General features: G+C 39.3%; 1 protein-coding gene across 3 annotated transcripts in view; it reads left to right on the forward strand.

Moving 5' to 3' along the window:
* PCCA (propionyl-CoA carboxylase subunit alpha) overlaps positions 1-17976 on the forward strand; it is a 286891-nt gene that overhangs the window by 147657 nt on the left and 121258 nt on the right. For all 3 annotated transcript variants that reach the window (XM_065057776.1, XM_065057761.1, XM_065057768.1), the window contains exon 18: positions 856-958. In XM_065057776.1, the coding sequence (XP_064913848.1) occupies positions 856-958 (103 nt within the window). The remainder of the gene's footprint in view (positions 1-855; positions 959-17976) is intronic.

Below are 17976 nucleotides of genomic sequence, written 5' to 3' on the forward strand. Positions count from 1 at the left end.
GCCTTATGGACTGACTACTTGTCCTTTTGCTCCCTCTCACATGAGTTTTGACTGTTCTGCTTCTCTGGTGACGTGGCCACCTATTTGCCAGCTTCTTATACCAAATCTGTATTGTGCAGTTTCTGGCTCAAAGGTTCTGACAGGCAAAGTTCTGTTGCAATGCTCTGTTTTTTAGCCTGCTGAATGGACGGTTGAATTTCAAATTAACTTCACTTTCTTCCTTCAGATTGTGGGCTACTTTGATCCATTTTCTGTTTCTGAAGTGCCAAACATGACTTTGACTCCATTACTCACAAACTAATCATTATGCAAACTTCACTAAGTGACCCAGGGCTGACAAGTAGTTTTGTCCACATTTATTTCTAGGGTTTATATTGTTGTGTTATCCCTTTTGCCTGGAAGATCTGTAGCCTTTGCAAGGTAAAGTAGGGAGAAAGAATGCTGTATATTTTGAGTTAAGTTCTAATGTACAGATGGATTCCTTACCAGCATGAGGCACAATATGTCAACCAGTGACATTTCGGTAACAAAAACAAGATGCTTGTAGCATCATTCAGATTTTTTTTTCTTTGAGTTGTCAAATTGTTTTTAACAGAGATACCTGCAGCAAGCAGAACCCTAAATTACTCCCCCGTGACACTGTGTTAGCAGTAGGGCTGATCTGTATGAAAACATGCAATTTAAACCCTGAAACTCAGAGTGTCTGCTATGCTGAGCCTCATCTTAATTTAGGGGAAAAAAATGTAGGTTTCATGTATAAGGACTGAACAATGTCTTCACTGGTAGTTGTTATGTTTTCTGTCTGTGTTGGTCTCTGGTATCTAATTTTTTTTTCAACTGCTTTTTGAAAACTAGGACACAGGTTGACAGATCTTGAAAGAAGAGAACTACTGGCAACAGCAGCGTCTTTGTATGTGACTGAACAACTGAGATCACAGAGATTTCTAGGGACTCAGAGGTAAGTTCATTTCTAGGAACTCAGATGTGCTGATGTGTTTTGTTAATGGCATCTTCTCATGCACGAGAGACACTGGTGAGAAACTGCATGGTTTCTTAATATAGTCTGTTTTTTCTAAATTCAAATGAGCTGCAGCTTACATTTCCCTACTCAGATAAGTCATACATGATTATTTTTATTCTACATATTAGCAAACTAATGGGCACAAAAATGTGTTACAAGCCAGTACAATAATTAATGCACATCAGGAGTTTCATTAATGCAAAATGTTGCTGCATTAGTGACTAACCACAAATTGAGCATCACAAATTTCCCATGTGCCCATTTGAAGCGATCTAAGCACTTTGGGATAATATGAATATTCAGCTACAGAGCTTTAAAATATTGTGGCTTCATGAGTAATTTGCTACCTTGATGAAGAGCCTTAATAGTTTCCAGTCTGATTCTGAACACACTTTCTGACTGATAAATGCTGGAAGAGTCAACACCTTGCTTTAAGTGGGTGTTTTTTTTTTTTGGTGCTTTTGTTCCCCCACTCTGTCATTCTTTTGTATAGTAGTTGCTAGTAACCTAGGAAGGTACTGTTAATTGGCCAGGCATTGCAGAACCTGGTGTCAAAATACTAATTAACTTCAGCTTTTTGGAACAGTACGCTTTTTTCCTCTAGGATGTGTCTAGCTTTCATTGTCATCTGGCCCATCATTGTCAACGCCTTGAGATCTATTACAACGATTGAATTTGAGAAACTTGTTTAGGTAGTTGGGGTTTGCAGTGGTTGCACACAGTGAATCCTGACTTCAGCATGACTCTTCTTGCCTCGCATTCTTGAATGTAGTTGTGTATATTTGTGTGAGGGAGAAGTCAGAATGCAGGACAGGCATTATTCACATTCCATGCCAGTGGTTTGACAGTGTATTCTATTACTGATTTTACAGTGGTCAGGAATAAATCAAATGTGGTTTCAAGAAGTCTTTATTTTTATTTGTACCCACAAAGATAAATAGTACCATATGGTGTTTAAAAAAAAAAAAAAGAAGAGACACTTAGGGCAAGCATAACGGCTTTGTAATATATAGCATATGTAGGGCAAGGTCACTGCTTGCCTTATGCACCTATAGGGGAAAGTAAAGCACCTTTTTATTTCCTTCCATGAGTTACATCCTCCATAGCAAACCGCATAAGGAGAAGAACAGAAAATGAAAGGCCACTGTTCCCTAAGTAAAAGACAAGTGAGGGAGAATGAAGAGGAGCCTTCGTAGAGGTTTTTACTGGCCAGCATGGTAGTCTGGTACTACTACAGGGAAGTGATGGATTACTTTGTACTTAGAGTAAGGACAGGAATTGTTGATTTAAGTAGTGGTTCTCAAACTGCTATTGAATTCCCTGCTCTGATTTGAAATTTTTTTTCTTAAACCTGTAAAATGTTCTTACTTGGTAAAAAGAAAAGGAATCCAATTTTTGAAGAATCTTTTATCTTTTCTTTATATTGCAAGTATTTTCTTTCAGTACCAAGTGTCTATATATCTTAATAGAAAAGACTTATACAACTATTTTAACTGAGAAATCCAATATGTAAACCAGGTCTTGCACTGAACAATCGGGTGTGGTGATTCATCTCTTTTTGTGCTGCATCAGGGAAAGAAATACACCCCTGCTTTGAAAACATTTAGCTTATTTTTGAAGTCCTAGCCTAACTCTCTCACATATATTCCTCCATGGTGAGCAGAGAAGGCAGCAGAGTCTGACCACACGAAATTTGTAAGACTAGATTAAGGTCTGACTTTTCAGATTTTAAATGGTGAAGCTAATAAATCTCTTCTGTGCAGGGAAGATCACTTTCTCTTCCTATGATGGGGTGTGCTTATGTTCAGCTCAGCTTTCAAAAGATGGTCTTTTCTGTCTGTTGAGGCATATGCAGATCTGGAATGAATCCCTCAGAGGCTGAGCATTAACATTTTCTCCAAGTGGTGCCTGAGTGTAGTTCTTATTGAATAGGTCATAGTTTCAATCCACATGTATTGTTAGATCTCTTTGTTTTCATGACAGTAAAGCTGCCTGTTTGAGGCCAAGTAAGGACAAGGTAATGCAAAAAGACTGGTAAGTAACTTCTGAAGAAAACCAAACCTGATGATGATATCCTTTCCCCAAAATCATGCAGCTCCTTCAGAGGACAAGTCAAAGAAACAAAGGCAGAATGAGGTCAAAGAGTTGTGCAGTGTCCTGGACAGTGTTCTCCATTCCTTGGAGCAGCCAGTGCACTCCCTCTAGAGGGGACTGAGGACTGTGGAGCAAACAAGTTACCTCAGTCCCATCAGGGTTCCTTCACAGCATGTCCTTAACTTACCCAAACTGCATCTGACTTGTTTTTGAAGGTGTTCCATGTCACGGGTACATTTTAGGGAGCAGGACTCTGGCCACAGAAAGCACGTCTTTATTGGTATGGTTGCAATCTGTTTGAAAAAATATTAGTAAGCAAAAAGTGCAGAGTAGGAACTGGCAACAAATCAAAAAGGCCAGTTGTAATCTTGGATGCGGTTCACAGTGGCAGAATTGGGTGTTTGGAGTCTCTGTGAATTTTAAATCCATGTTGGAGGATGTAAGCAGAATAGACAGACTGCACACTCCAAAGTTGATCCATAACATTCTCCTGATGGTTTGGAAAAGTACATCAACATGTTGATCATCCTCTTCAGAATTTCAGTTTTCTGGCACTACTTCTTTTTTGCACTGAAATCAATTGAGGAATTTTTGTGTAAGGAGTTGCACTGAAAAGTAGTATTTAGAAATAATGCATTGTTTCTTCTGAACTTGTCACAGCTGCGAAATAGACAGTTTTCTGCTGAACTTCAGTTATATGCTTGTCTTAGGTTTTGGTTTGTTTTCTTTTCCCTTTTGGGAGCTCTATTTATAATATGCATTCTTTTCACAACTGTAGGGGTATTTTGAGTTCCCCTTTTTCCCCATGATTTATTCAGCCCAAGCTCAGGATTTTTATTCTACTCAGACACATAGAAAGAACCACACTTGCAAGTCTTCACAGAAGCTCCACCTTTCACTGGCAGGGCTAATGAGACTGTCATCAGGCGAAATGCAGCTGAGCCAGATGAAGGAATCGTTGTCCTAGCCTCCTCCTCCCTTGGTCTCTGCCTTTTTCCCCCTCCTCCTCCCCCAGGTACGCAGGCGTGATTTTGTGTGTAGTTGCTTTCTACCATGCTTCTGGTAAAATGACTCGTATTAGTGTAGAAGGAGTTTAATAATACTTAACTTCAGATCATTCTGACAGAACCAGGTTAAGTACTCATGACAAGTGAAATTATTCTGGAAGAGCTACTAGAGTGGGAACGTGTAAAAGGTGAGCAGGGGGTGGCTCACAAAAGGGATGCAGAGGTGGGCATGTGCCACAGATCTGACTAGTGGCAGCCTCATGAGAGGGGTTCTCCTCTACAGCCAGTGATGTTTGCAGGGATGTGACTGGGAAATATGTATTTTGCAGTCCCCTGGGTGACTGAATCATTGACTGTAAGGTTCTTGCTGGAATGTGTTGTGACAGTCAGCGAGCTATTGTCTCATTAGGATCAAACACCCAACTTTGTTCAGCTAGTTTCAATTAGACGTGACCCGTATGGTGGGTTCTTTGTTGCAGGAGTTGGTGTGGCATTGAGGTTAATACGGGCCCCAAGCCGAAGGCTGGCTTGCCTTTCCTGTGTTAGAATAAATTGTGTTATGGTTTGGGTGGAGTACCCACAGGTGAGTTTCCACGGTCTGCGTTGCTTTATAGCCCCGGCCTCACCAACAGTCTCCAAGGATTAATTTGCCAGCGGTCAGCTGGAACAGCTGCTGGAGACCTGTGCATACTCAAAGTTACAGGAATATAGACATTTACTTTTGTTATGCAATCGACTATTTAGAGCATTTACTGTGCTTTTGTTTAACCAGTTTTCTTGGGGAAAAAGTTGCTGTGTATTTTTTCTTTTTTTTTCTTTTTTCTTTATTTTTTTTAAGATGATTAGCTAATGAAAATGCTTGGTATTTTGTGAGCCAGATACTAATGTGAATATTTCACTGTGATATCCAGATAATAGGGGCACATGTTTCCTACAGGAAAGAGCCATGAATGATTGATGATTCTTTCATTGTTCAGCTTTCAGTTATTTTACCTAGGACTTTTTCTACTTATTCCATAGTCCAGTTTATTGTGAAACTGGTGCCACCCACAGCTGCTGAACAGATTTACAGCATCTAGTAAAATTCCAAGGTCTTCTAGACAGAACTCGATCTTGTTTCAAGTGGAAACATATTTTGGCTGAAGTGAATCCAGCTTATTTTACGACTGTTTGATGTAGTTTGCCTTTGAGACCAAAAATGATGTTGTACAGTTGAATCTTCACGTTTTGGCTTCAAACTTGTTTTCATTAGTGGGTTGGGAGGGGAATAGGAGAGTGACTCTCCAGGTGTGGCTACATCATGCTATCTCATGGGTCTACTAATGTGATGTTTATCCTTCTAAACCCAATTGCCTACAGCACTTCCTATGCGTTGCTTGTGTTGGCTGCTAAGTCTATTTTCCTAATTTTTCTATGGGTTTTACCCTTTCATCATTTATGACTTGGAAAAAGCGAGTGAGGCTGCATGCCCATATTACCCGATATGGTAAAAAAAAAGATGGTAACACACTGGAAAATGTTTTATATTGCTAGCAAAAAATCCTGAAGTTTTTTCTTGCTTGTGTGTCTTATATAGACGACTGGGATTATGGAGTCTTGAGTTTAACTCCTAATTGTTCTTGTGGGACCTTAGAGAAGTCAGCTGGACTAGGCCCCAGTTTACAAAAAGACAAAATGGTCTTAGTACTTTACTACATTGAGGTTTTGTGAATATTTCTTAACATGTATAAAGTATTTTGAGACCTAAAATGGATGATGCTTTCAAAGCATAAAAGAATACTTTCACAGGGAGGGTAATTATGTCACAAGAAATTACAAATAAAATACAGGCAAGTTTTTGTCAAGTACTGAAATAACTGGGCTGAATTTGTGTTCTAAAATACTTAAAATCTAGGGGTCCAGTGCAGTGGACGTAACATGACTGATGAACTGCAAGAACAGAAATGGATATATTTAGCTTCTTCTTTAGTGAATTGTTGTACGTTCATGTCTAGGTTGATTTGGTACAGATATATTGACATAAATCCTCCGGTACACTTAGTAATGATGGTTCAGATGCCTGTACTGCCTTGCCATTGCATGACTAGGAAAGTGAGGGAACTGCTCAGAGAGCCCCACACCTCTTGGGCACGTTTGCTTTCACACCGGCTACACTGATTTTCCTGCTGGAGTCTGGGACGGAGCCAGCTCTTTGCCAGCCTGGGGTTTCCCCATATGGAAGGATGGTCGGCTGCCCAGCAGGAGACCTTTCTGATGCTCCTGCACTGCTGGAGCAGCACAAAATAAGGTTACGTTACGTTAAGTTTAAAAAGAGGGAAGATGATGTCAGGAAGATTCACCGGAGTCACTGGCTGCTTGGAAGGAGGGAAGAGTTCTTACTCGCAGCACAGTCACGGGCACCGCTGCATCGTACCAATTGCATTACGTGATTTTTATCCCCCCCCTGCCCCGAACTGAAGCAATAACATGAACAGTTATCACAAGTACAGCAAAATATTTTTACTTTGCTTTACCCTCCAAATACCCTCTGGTGGGATATAAAGATAAAGCACTTTGTTTTCATTTGGTAAGGATGACCAAGTCCAGCCCAGTTGTGGCTTTCTTCATTCCCTCACTTTGGAGTTATGCAGTCATTCTTAGCTCATGAAAATAACACTGTCTTATCATTACTGTGCTGGTCCTGTGGTCGATAAGTCAAGCGTTCTTTTCGTGATTTACTGTTATGCCTTTGGAAGTCCTCGATATGTTTATGTAACTACTGCAGCTTCAGACCATTATTCCACTGTGTGTTTTTTTTCTTTCCCTCTAGACTAGCAAAGTACCACAACTGTTCTACCTTTCTTCCTTGTGATATCCTTGTTTATAGCGGGCTCCTCTGATTGTGACCTCTTTAGGTGTTACTTAATGTTGTTCTTTTGACCTCTTATAAATAATTACTTAATTTTTTTTGTAATCTTGCTTAATCACCAATAAACCAGCTGCCCTACATAACATTCTAGCTGTCTTTAAAAATCTGGTATTATTTACCCTTCTTCATTGTTCAGTTGCTTATTATAGAAAGAGGATTATATGTGCTAGAGACAAACAAGTAGATGCAAATATATGAAACGGGTATTCTTAGCCGGTGGAAATGAAATTTTATGTAAAATATAAAAGTCAAAATGGGACATTTCAAGGTAGCATTTATGATTGTTTCTACAGAATGTGTGTCATATTTTGTCTTTGATTGGATTAAATTAATGGAATCAGAATTGATAACCTAAGTAATATAAGGTATATATGTAGCTGTTTGAAAGCAGAGCCAACATTCCATATGATGCATGAACACGTATTCCAGAAACAGAATGCTCTGTCATGGGAAATTTTTGTAACCTGCCATCCCTAGGTCGTTTTTTGGGTTGGGAAAAAGGTGTCCTGGTGTTGTGGTTTAACCCGAACTAGCAATATAACCATGGTAGCCGCTACCTCCCCCTGCCCCCATAGGGGAGAGAATCAAAAGGGAAGGGAGAAACTCATGGATTGAGATAAACACAGTTTAATAAAATAACAAGATTACACTAATATCCTACCACTAAGAATATAAAATAGAATATAAAATGAAAGATACTCAATGCACTTCCTCACAAACTCTGTCCACACCAAGCAGCTGGTCCCAAAGCCGATCCCGGGGAGAGAAGAGATTAAAAGGCAGAAAGGACCAGAGGCCTCTACAAACAGCAGGATGGTGAAAGGCACAACCAAGGGAACTCCTGAATGGAATTCCACTGAAAATACAGCAGAACTGGAATAGGTCTCCGTCTCCATCCGTCTCCCTGTCCTCCTAACCAGAAAATCCGACTCTCCTTAAATACAAAGCATGACGCTAATGGGATGGAATACTCTTATTGATCAGTCTGGATGTCAGTCAAGCTCTGCCCCATACATGCCGCCCTTTCCAGCTGCCTCACACCTGTGGGCAGAGCACTCAGAACATCCCTGGCTCTCAGACCAGAGCAATTGAAAACATTAACTCTGTCCTGGGGTGATATCTCTTGTTCTCAAACTAAGTCCAAATAATGATTGTGCTAGCTATGAAAAAGGAAGGTTTCTAACTGCATGAAGGGAAATTAACTCATTTTCAGTCAAACTGGCACAACTGGGCACTCAGGAATCCATACTTGCTCCATCTTCAGAGCTGATAATCATTATGAAATAATTACGAAGATTGTCATTATGAAAAGTTTGAACCTTTCTGAGCATCTTTAGAGAAGCTCCCCAGAGCAGCGGCACACGGGGGTGATTCCTGGTGGGAAACCCCTTTGCCAAAGTAAACGGACCTGGCTAAGTCCTTGTGTTAATTTTTTATTTTCACCATGTCTGCTGGGAAAACAGCAGCTGCTGTAGGAGCTTTATAGCTTCTGTGGCTACTGCTCACTAAACATTGAAACTTGTATTTAAATAGTGTGCACATGTGAGTGTTTTCTGTGTGCTGCTGTATTCCTGGCCCATTTCATTTGTGGATCTGGCTCTTTTCTCATCTATTCTTTGCTTACGACTTCTTCTGCAAGGCCCACTCTTCACCACAAGGCATCTCTCTCTTTCTTTTGATCCCTTTTATAAGCCAAACAGTTCTTCCCTCTCATGCAGGTTTATACCTTCTAAACCTGTTTAATATTTGTGTGTAAAAAGTGCCTGCATGAAACCATAGAACTGACAAGGTGTGTGTTAATCGCCATGTGCTCCCTAGTTATTTCACAGCTATTTTTAGCATAGTTTTTGCTCTCCATCTGCATGTTTTATTTGGAGTTTTAAAGAGCAGAAATGAAGTTGTATTGGAGGATTTTATGGAAGGGCGAACTTTTTCTTGACTTTGGGGGACTCTAAGCTCAGTAAATGCACGTGTGACTATGTTCATGTTAGATGTTTTGTTGATGTTTCTTTCCTAAGATTATTAACATAAAAAAGATAAGCACAAACATCAGGACCTTACCTTGTGAAATTCCTTGGGGCGTTGGCTGTGTCCTACTGTTTGTTTGTGTATTGTATAGCTTATTCTGGATGCTGTTGCAGTGGAAATGTTATAAACAAAATAATATGGGAAGAAAAAGTCTCTCATTCAGTATTATCTGCATACTTTTACATGTATGTGCCTTGATTTGTCCATTCTTTAGCATGCTTGCTTCATTCATGGTTCACAAAGGCCATAGTTAAATATAAGATATTGATTGAAGGGATAGATAATTCATTTATACCTTTGTTATCGAGTATTACAATTTTCAACCGTTTCTTTTTCCTTTGATTCAACTGCGAAAGTGGGATGGGACAGAGAATGGCCTCATTATTGTAGGAGTATTTCTCTGTTCCCTGCAATGATTCCAAAAGCTCTTGCACACTTCATCAGTATTATTGTAATTCTTTGGCTGCAGGATATTTGGCAGCTGTTGCACCCCACTGGCAAATCCTATTCAGACTTCGCTTCCATTCACCATTGCCATTGGAGAATTGATTTCTCTCTCTTCTGCTCTAACCTTTCCCAATTCATTTTGGATTGTTCAATGTGAAACATTTTAATTTCATATCATACAGCCATTCAGCTCACAATCCTTTTTTAACCTGTCACCAGGGTAACAGCATAGCATGCTTTCTTTAGGCAATCAAGTTTTTATTTCACATGCTTAATGTTGCATTAAATGTTTGCATTTTGTTTAACCCTCTTAAATACTTTGAACTGGGGATATATTTTAAGGGTAATGAAGTCTCTGATTTTGGTGTCAAGTCTTCACAGAAATTGCCTTACTTAAAATAAAAAATAAGAAATCAGAAGTAATGAGAAGATTATTAATAAAATCCCAAATGGCTGAATGAGGCAAGGATCTGTAGAATAGCAACAATATTTTTCTTCTGGAAAAAACCTTCCAGAAGCTTATATTATAATCATTAGACCCACACTTTAGGATTACTTTTACCTGTAAATGCTTGTAATCAAATTAATGCAAATATAAGATTAACCATGCAATGACATGACTTTAAGAAGTGAAATGTCTGGCCTATACCTGTCAACCTGCTTCAAACTGCTTGCCAGATGTGTGTGGAACTGTAAGCTGAATAGCAAGTGATTTATATACATAGAAATTAGAGTTTAATGGGGTGATGGAATTGATTGAAGAAATATGGAATTTTTAACTGTTTTTCCTGTACATGCAAACCGTCATGGCATGAATAACAGACTGTATTCATTGTATTGGAAATTAGAATAATAATGAATTTAGAGTACATTATAATTGATGATTACAGAAATAAAATGCAATGGACCTTTTCATATTTGAGAAAGCATTGATTTAATATAACTGTCAATACAGAGCAAGTCCTGCTTCTCTTGGTAAAGGAGAGGACCAGCCTACCACCCCCACCTGTTTAGCTGGAATTTAAACATGTCTGTAATAGATGTTCTTAAAAGACACAGAATTTCATATTCTCTGTCTATAATTAGAGGTGTAGTGTCAAAGGCTTTTTATCTGTCATGTTCTGTTCTCAATTATGTACGTATTAAAGATGTGGGAAAAAACCCCAGTATTTAATTTTAACGTAAGTGAAACTTAAGAACATGGCATTGCAAATAAGCCCAGGCTTTGCTTATTTATAATGAAATAAACCCACGATAATGAAAGCCCCGATAGTATGCATTTTAAGACTTTGGAATACTAATTTTACAAAGCTTCTAATTTGTAAAATACATCATACATATCTAGCATTTTTTAAAACAAACATGCAGAATATTTGCATTACTGTACTAGGTGGAGTGTTTGGCTTTCCATTTGATACAGCTCTTTTTGAGGAGAGAGCTGCTTATCAGATCCATAGAGTTGACTTTGTTACAATTTTTCTTTCAATAGCATGTAGCTAACTATACAAGGATAGAAATGCAGTTTCTTCTATTAATTTTCAAGCTTTCTGTCCAGTTTCCTTTTTTCCCCAAGTTGTACTATAAGCTACCAAATATTATTACCTGCCAAAAGAGGTTTGGCAGTGTTTTGTTACTGAATTTTGCCAAAAGGAGCCAAACATATGGTAACAGTTAATTTATTGGTTCTTCTAACCTCAAGGGAACTCTTACAGAGAGCATATTACCTTTTTATCTAACATATTTTAAATAAAAGAGCTGTTGGCTTGAAATTTGATATGCTAGTATAGAAGCTGACCTTCAGTGCAGTTGTGCTCAATTCAGTCTTGTTTAAGGCTAAGATTAAGAGTGTAGACATACAAGATTGAGCTAAGACTTCTTTCTTTTCAGCTTTTAAAGAGGCAGGTCAATTCTGCATAGTTTTTGTGTGTGTGTTTAAGTGAAAATATCGAAAAAACATTTTCACAAGAAAAACAAGTCCTGCCTTTCTCTCAGCAGTCTTGGAGAGCTTTCCTGGTATGTGCATTACCAAGTGATGTAAAAACAAACCAAGAAAACCAACAGCACAAACCCACAATAAAACCCCCAAACAAACATTTTTCATTTCTTTATGTGTAGGACCACAGGCCCATTTGTTGCTCTGTGACAACATAGATTTGTCTAATTCTAATGGGAAAAGTATTTGAGATGTAGCATTGCTAATTGTGCTGCTCTTCACTGTCTTGGAGTTCAGTCTCATGCTTGAGACTTGCACAACTCAAAACCAGTGATCTTCTACCTGCATTTGAGAGTAGCCATCTTTGTTCCACCTCAGATGCTATGTATTTTTATCTTTGTAACTGGTGGTGGTGTGACTCTTAAAAGGAAAAACTACATGGATATGTCATTGTATTTCAGATGGGATACTTGAGATAGATGGTGCTTTAAATAAAAATATTCTGATTTTTGTTGGCTCATATTAAGTGCTTCAAGGCCTGGATGTTTTTCCCTTGGTCTGTGTTGAGACTTCTCACATGACTTTTCCTTTGGTGATTATGGATGATTCTTTAATATCTTTCACAGACCAGGCTTTAGTGGTTTACTTCTCAGTGTAATTAGATGTGGTGCTTGGAGTATGTTTTGGCTGTGACTTCCCTTTAACATGTGCCTTCAAATCCCGTAGTGTGAGAAAGGCTGGACAGGAGGGAACGGCACAGGACCCGATGCTTTTGATACCAGGGATGTTTACCCATTCACTTTAGAAAGGAGATGATGACAGGTCTTTATCCTTTCTTTCTGTGATGCTTAAGAAAATTCATCTTGCTGCAGTTAGTAATGCAACAATACAAATAAATATTTTCCTGTTGAATTCCAGATTTAAAAAGCATCCCCCAAAATATGAGGAGTTTGTTAAATTTCATGCTTCTTAGGCTTTAAGCTTCTGGCTTTACCCCAGTGTTGTGGTACCTGTTTCATGGCTCTTCCCTCTGCCATTGGCAGATTATCTAATACACATTACACACACAGGAATTATATTCTCCAGGCTCTGCTGCCCAGTTTTCTACCAGACATTGAAATTTATAGCAGATCCTCACTGGCTGCACCCAGCCCTTTATGTCCTTAGGCAAGGGAGATACCAGCAGCTTTTCTCTGTTTGCTTGAGCTAGTGACAACACTTCTAAATCCCACACTTGCCCCACACACCCCTGCAGCAAATCTGTTTTTCACAGAATCACAGAATGGTTGGGGTTGGAAGGGACCTCTGGAGATGATCTAGTCCAACCCAGCTGCTAAAGCAGGTTCACCCAGAGCAGATCACACAGGAATGTGTCCAGGCGGGTTTTGAATGTCTCCAGAGAAGGAGACTCCACAGCTTCTCTGCACAGCCTGTTCCAGTGCTCTGGCACCCTCACAGTAAAGAAGTTTCTCCTCATGTTTAGATGGAGCCTCCTGTGCTTCAGTCTGTGCCCATTGCCCCTCATCCTGTCGTTGGGCACCACTGAAAGGTCCCATCCTCTTGACACCCACCCTCGAGATATTTATAAACATTGAGATTCCCTCTCAGCCTTCTCTTCTCCAGGCCGAACAGATCCAGGTCTCTCAGTCTCTCTTCATAGGAAAGGTACTCCAGGCCCCTAATCATCCTCATAGCCTGTGACTCTTATCCTCAGGCAAATCACCATCATTTTAAGATGTTTACTAACATTAAGGCCACCTTATTCCTCTGCCAGCTGTGATTTCTCTACTCTGATCTGGGACGTTCCATGTCTACCTTTACTTCAGGCTTCCTTTTCCCTTTTCTTAACACCTATTTTAAGTGAACTCTTCTGAGTAAATGGAGTGAACCTCTGTTCCAGTGTTTTCCAAAATCCTGGTAGTCTTGTGGCCATTTAAGCTTCAGTCTCCTTATGCTGGGCATTGCAGCACCATTCCACAACTCTTTTCAACTTCCTCAGCTTTCAGTCAGTCACATGTGTCTTCCCAGCAGCAAGGGTTGGTGAGAACTGATAGCGTTTTGCTGTGCCACAGTTTGGAAAAGTTGGATTGCTCTGAGGAATCGTCGCGTTCACAGCCTGGAACAGTTCTGGTAAGAATAAAGTCTTTTTGGAGCTCATCACTTGCCTAAATTGATTTCTGGGATGCCTTCGTGACAGAGTGGAACGCAACTCTTTGGGGAGGGGGCCAGCTCATCTCACACAGGAAGGCCCAGAAAGGCCTGCAGTCATTTGCATTTGAGAGAAATTATCTTGCTTATGGGTGAAGAGGCTTTGCGCTGAGAGGGAACATGGCTGTTGTCGCAGATGGTTTCCATCCGCAGGAGCACACAAAAGGAGGGTCGAGGTTGAAGGCAAAGTAGAGGGAACTGTTTCTGAATGTCTTCCTAAGGTGTTCTCTCTCAGATGCTGCACGCTACTTCTGAAGGTGTATTTTGAAAATGCTTTGGCTCTTCCCTTGCTATTTGATTGTTTCTTTACTGATGAGTGGTAGTTTTCCATCTAAACTTTCAGGAAATAGCAGTGGGCATAGTTGCAGACACTGGATCAAAACCAGTTAGGTAATGTATGTCATGTTATGTTTGTGCAACAGTTTTACTTTTTTCTGTTCAAAATGTGTCTGTGTTTTCTGTGTCAGAAAAAACAATCTTGATGTTCTTTTTTAACATCCTCATGACCACAGACAAGTTGTTTATAGAACAGGAACTTTCACAGAAAAATATAGTTTTACATATTAGCGTATTAAGAAAGAGGAACAATACTGTGTTTTTAACACTATGGTAACCATATTAATTAAATAATAATTTGATGTTTAAGGAAAATATATTTTCCATAGCGTGTAAAAATATACCTATATGGCACATATTATATATGAGTCATGTTATTTATATGTTTTGTGTGTGTATGTGAAAGATGTTTTATATTTAGGAAATGTATTGCTTTGCTTTGTGAATTACTGAACTACTTTGATTAGTGCTAATTGTCTTGGCAAAAGGCAAAGAAGGAGAAGGAACTTATAGTTAAGTCCATTGTAGCCGTGTGACTACATTCTTGTATAGTTCTTACACCTAATTTAACTCTACTTTTGATCACTGAATCTTAGACTAGATGGATATTTGGACCACCCATTATGGCCATTTTTGTGTTCCCATGCTGTACGGATCATGATTCTCCCCAAAATAAGCAGAGGGAATCTAAATAGAAGGCCCACTTTGTCTTAAACTTTACTTTGCAGATCTATTACTGCTACTCCTTGGATCCATCCTACCTACAAAGCCTGGCTTCTCCACTTTAGCCAGCAGAAAGCTTAGTGGACAAAAGTCTCTTATTAATACTGAGTGTAAGGTGCTAGCTGTTAAAAATTTTTCACAATCAAGCCTTGTTTAACTAATAATTTCTTCTGAAATTCTTTCGTTCACATCTGATGCTAAGTAAGAAACCTACACACTGTTTTTATGTTATTGCCTTTCTTCTCTTTACTTGTGAGACCAAAATATGAACAATGGCAGGTGTTCTATTAAAAGCATGAGAATATATGGAGGCAATAGAGATTTATCATCTTTTGAATATATATGACTTTGTTAAATAACAATTTTAGCCTGGGTTTCTGTGGCCCAGATTGATAGTGCCTCAGTACTGTAATAAATACAGGTAAGTGTCACCTAAAAGTAGTTCAGCCTAAGGTCTAACTCACTGAGGAGAGGTACCTTTCCCTCTCCATTAGTTTTAAAGGGAAAAGGTAGTTAATGCCAGGTGGTCAAAGCTCAGTGGTGTGAACTCTGGAGCTAAGCTGCAAGTGCAGTAAAAGATCTCTTGAAGGTGATGTGAGTTGATGGAGCTCTGCTATGTACTGTAATAGTCTAAACGTGGAGAATTAGTGAAGATGTACATGTTCTGTGTTATCTAATATAATTTTTAGTGAACTTTTGGGATTTTCCTCATCTGCTGTTTTTTTTTTCTCTTTAGCTTAACAGAATTAGTGGCATTAATTTGTTTAGTAGGAATCTAGTGCAGAAGACATAGAGAACAAAGCCTTACATTCTGTGAAACGTGCCACATTTTTGACACGTCAGGGAGAGGAAGTAGCTATCACATTGCCTGGTGGAAACTGGCACAAGTACCTTTAGCCAAATCCTCTAATCACATTGGCCTGTGGTTTGGTAGATACATCATCAATATTTGTGCTGTCACACAGCACTAGATCTTGTCTGTGCAGTAAAGCAGCTAGCAGCTAGCTTTTTTTAAAAAGCTAGCCACTGTCTAGAAAAAATATATTGTTGCAAACTAATCACTGTTTTTGGCTAGTTTCTATTTCTTACACTGTTGCATATAGGATGGCTAGTAAGGGAAAATCTGACCATCCTTTTCTGGGACTGTGTGCCAGCCTGAATGTGCATTCTATGCATTTCCTAGATTAAGTCTTGTCTGGAAGAGAAATCACAACAGAACAAATATAATCAGTGCAGCTGTATTACAAAACTGGTCTCACTGGCATAAGATGGTTAAGCTCATGGCTGTAGTACTTTGGTTCTGCGGCAACCAAGCTTGCAGGAGGGGTAAGCTCTGTGTGACCAGTGAGCTCTTGCAATACCTTGGAACTCTGCTGAAATCTGGTGAAAGCATTGTGGTTTTCCAAGTTTCATGAAAAAATGAGTATAATTGTGTTTTAAATAATGACCTGTGGGATATTGCATATTTGACAGGCTTCAGAGAGACCAAGTCGATCAATTGGTATTACAAAGTGTGGCAGAAATTCTGTACTTCTGGCAATATAATCTGGTCAGTTCTGAGGGGACTGTAGTAAGTAAGTCCCCAGAAGGGACCTGTAGTAAGTATTAGGTGAGAGACCTAAATGAAACTATTGAATACAGGAACGGCTGCATTCAATACATAGTACTTAACAATAACCTCAAAAAGATATTTGGAGGTGGTATTCTAGAAGGTGGTATTTTCAGTTTGGCTCTAAGACAATTTTGTTTTGGTGGTGGTGTTTGTGTATGGTTTGCTGCGTTCCCTGTGAGCCTTGGAGAAGGCTGATATTCTTACTCCTGATGCTGTTGCCAGATTTCCTCAGAGGTTGCCTTATTTTGATGTTTTTCCTTTGACTGTAGTAGTTGTCTCACTCCTGCTCTGGTGCTTCATTTAGGAAGTTGAGCAGGTACTGACAGGTTTTACTGTGTTGGGTCTTAAAAACATTCTTCTTTAAAGAAATGCTGAATATCGGTCAGATGTTACTACCTTTAATGGTGGATATGACAGCCTATGGGTGTAGATGTTTATCTTGCAATAAGAAAGAATTAGGTTAATGTGTTTTCTGGGGATTGTAATTGTAAATTACCAATAGCTGGAGAAACAGTGGTGTGTTCAAGAAAGTACTATTATATAACAGGATAGAGGCCGCACTGGAATGTTAGGCCAAGATTTTTTTAAAAATGGAAGTTTTAAATTTCCTTCTAATATATGTATTTTGTCTTCCAGATTGGCAGAATGATTTTTATTTTATTTTTTTTTTTAATGTCCTGCACTGTGCAGTATTCTCATTGCTTTCAACTGAGAGGAGCTGGCAGGTGCTCGGCGCCTCTTAACATAACTTGTACTGGTGCAACTAAATAAGGGCATTCAAAACCCGCCTGGACACATTCCTGTGTAACCTCATCTAGGTGTTCCTGCTCCAGCAGGGGGATTGGACTGGATGATCTTTTGAGGCTCCTTCCAATCTCTAAGATTCTGTGGTTCTGTGAAGGGCTTTTGAGCCCGAGTTAAAGTATTAGGTTTTTACTTACCTTTTAGACTATGGCCCAATATCTAAACTAAATACTGAGCTTATGGTTTTGAGGCAGTGCAATTGCTGAAATTGTCATTAAGATCAAAATCTCTTTATGTGAATACGAGATTCTTCACTATTTAATCTGTCATTAAAGTGTGTACCAGTACAAGTAGATTTCTAGTTCATGATGAGGAGCCGATACTCTCATTTGTATGTATTTGACCTTTGATTAGTTCTGGTCCAGTCCTGTGCACTGAATGCCCATTTGAGGCTGGAGCGTGCTGGGTGCAGTTTGGAGACTGGCTTGTGCCTTACTTGCATCAGAGAGGAGCCTGGTTCCTGTATTCTCAGACTGTTCTGCAATGTGAGCCAAAGCAGTGTAAGTGCAGATGATTGGGATAATTCACTTTGGGAACTACTCCCCATCTCAAGTAAAATGCTGGTGTTCTCACAGCTGCTCTATATTGTCTTGATTACTTCTGAGATATCATACTCTTCAGAATTTCTACTGAAAAAGTGGGTGAATAACTGAAATCCTAAATTCTGACAAAAGGGATAACAGGTTAAAGCAGCAAATGTGTTTTGAATTCAGGTTTGCAGTGGTTACTGGCAATTTAGTTTGAGATTAGTAGGCTACAAGTCAGGCAGATTTCACTACTGGGATGAGTACAGCAAGAGCCTAACATGGAGTTTAGCTGGATGTTTCAAAAAATAATTGAGTATGGAATGTTGTC

This window comes from Columba livia, chromosome 1 (assembly GCF_036013475.1).
Source record: "Columba livia isolate bColLiv1 breed racing homer chromosome 1, bColLiv1.pat.W.v2, whole genome shotgun sequence".
Lineage (NCBI taxonomy): Eukaryota > Metazoa > Chordata > Aves > Columbiformes > Columbidae > Columba > Columba livia.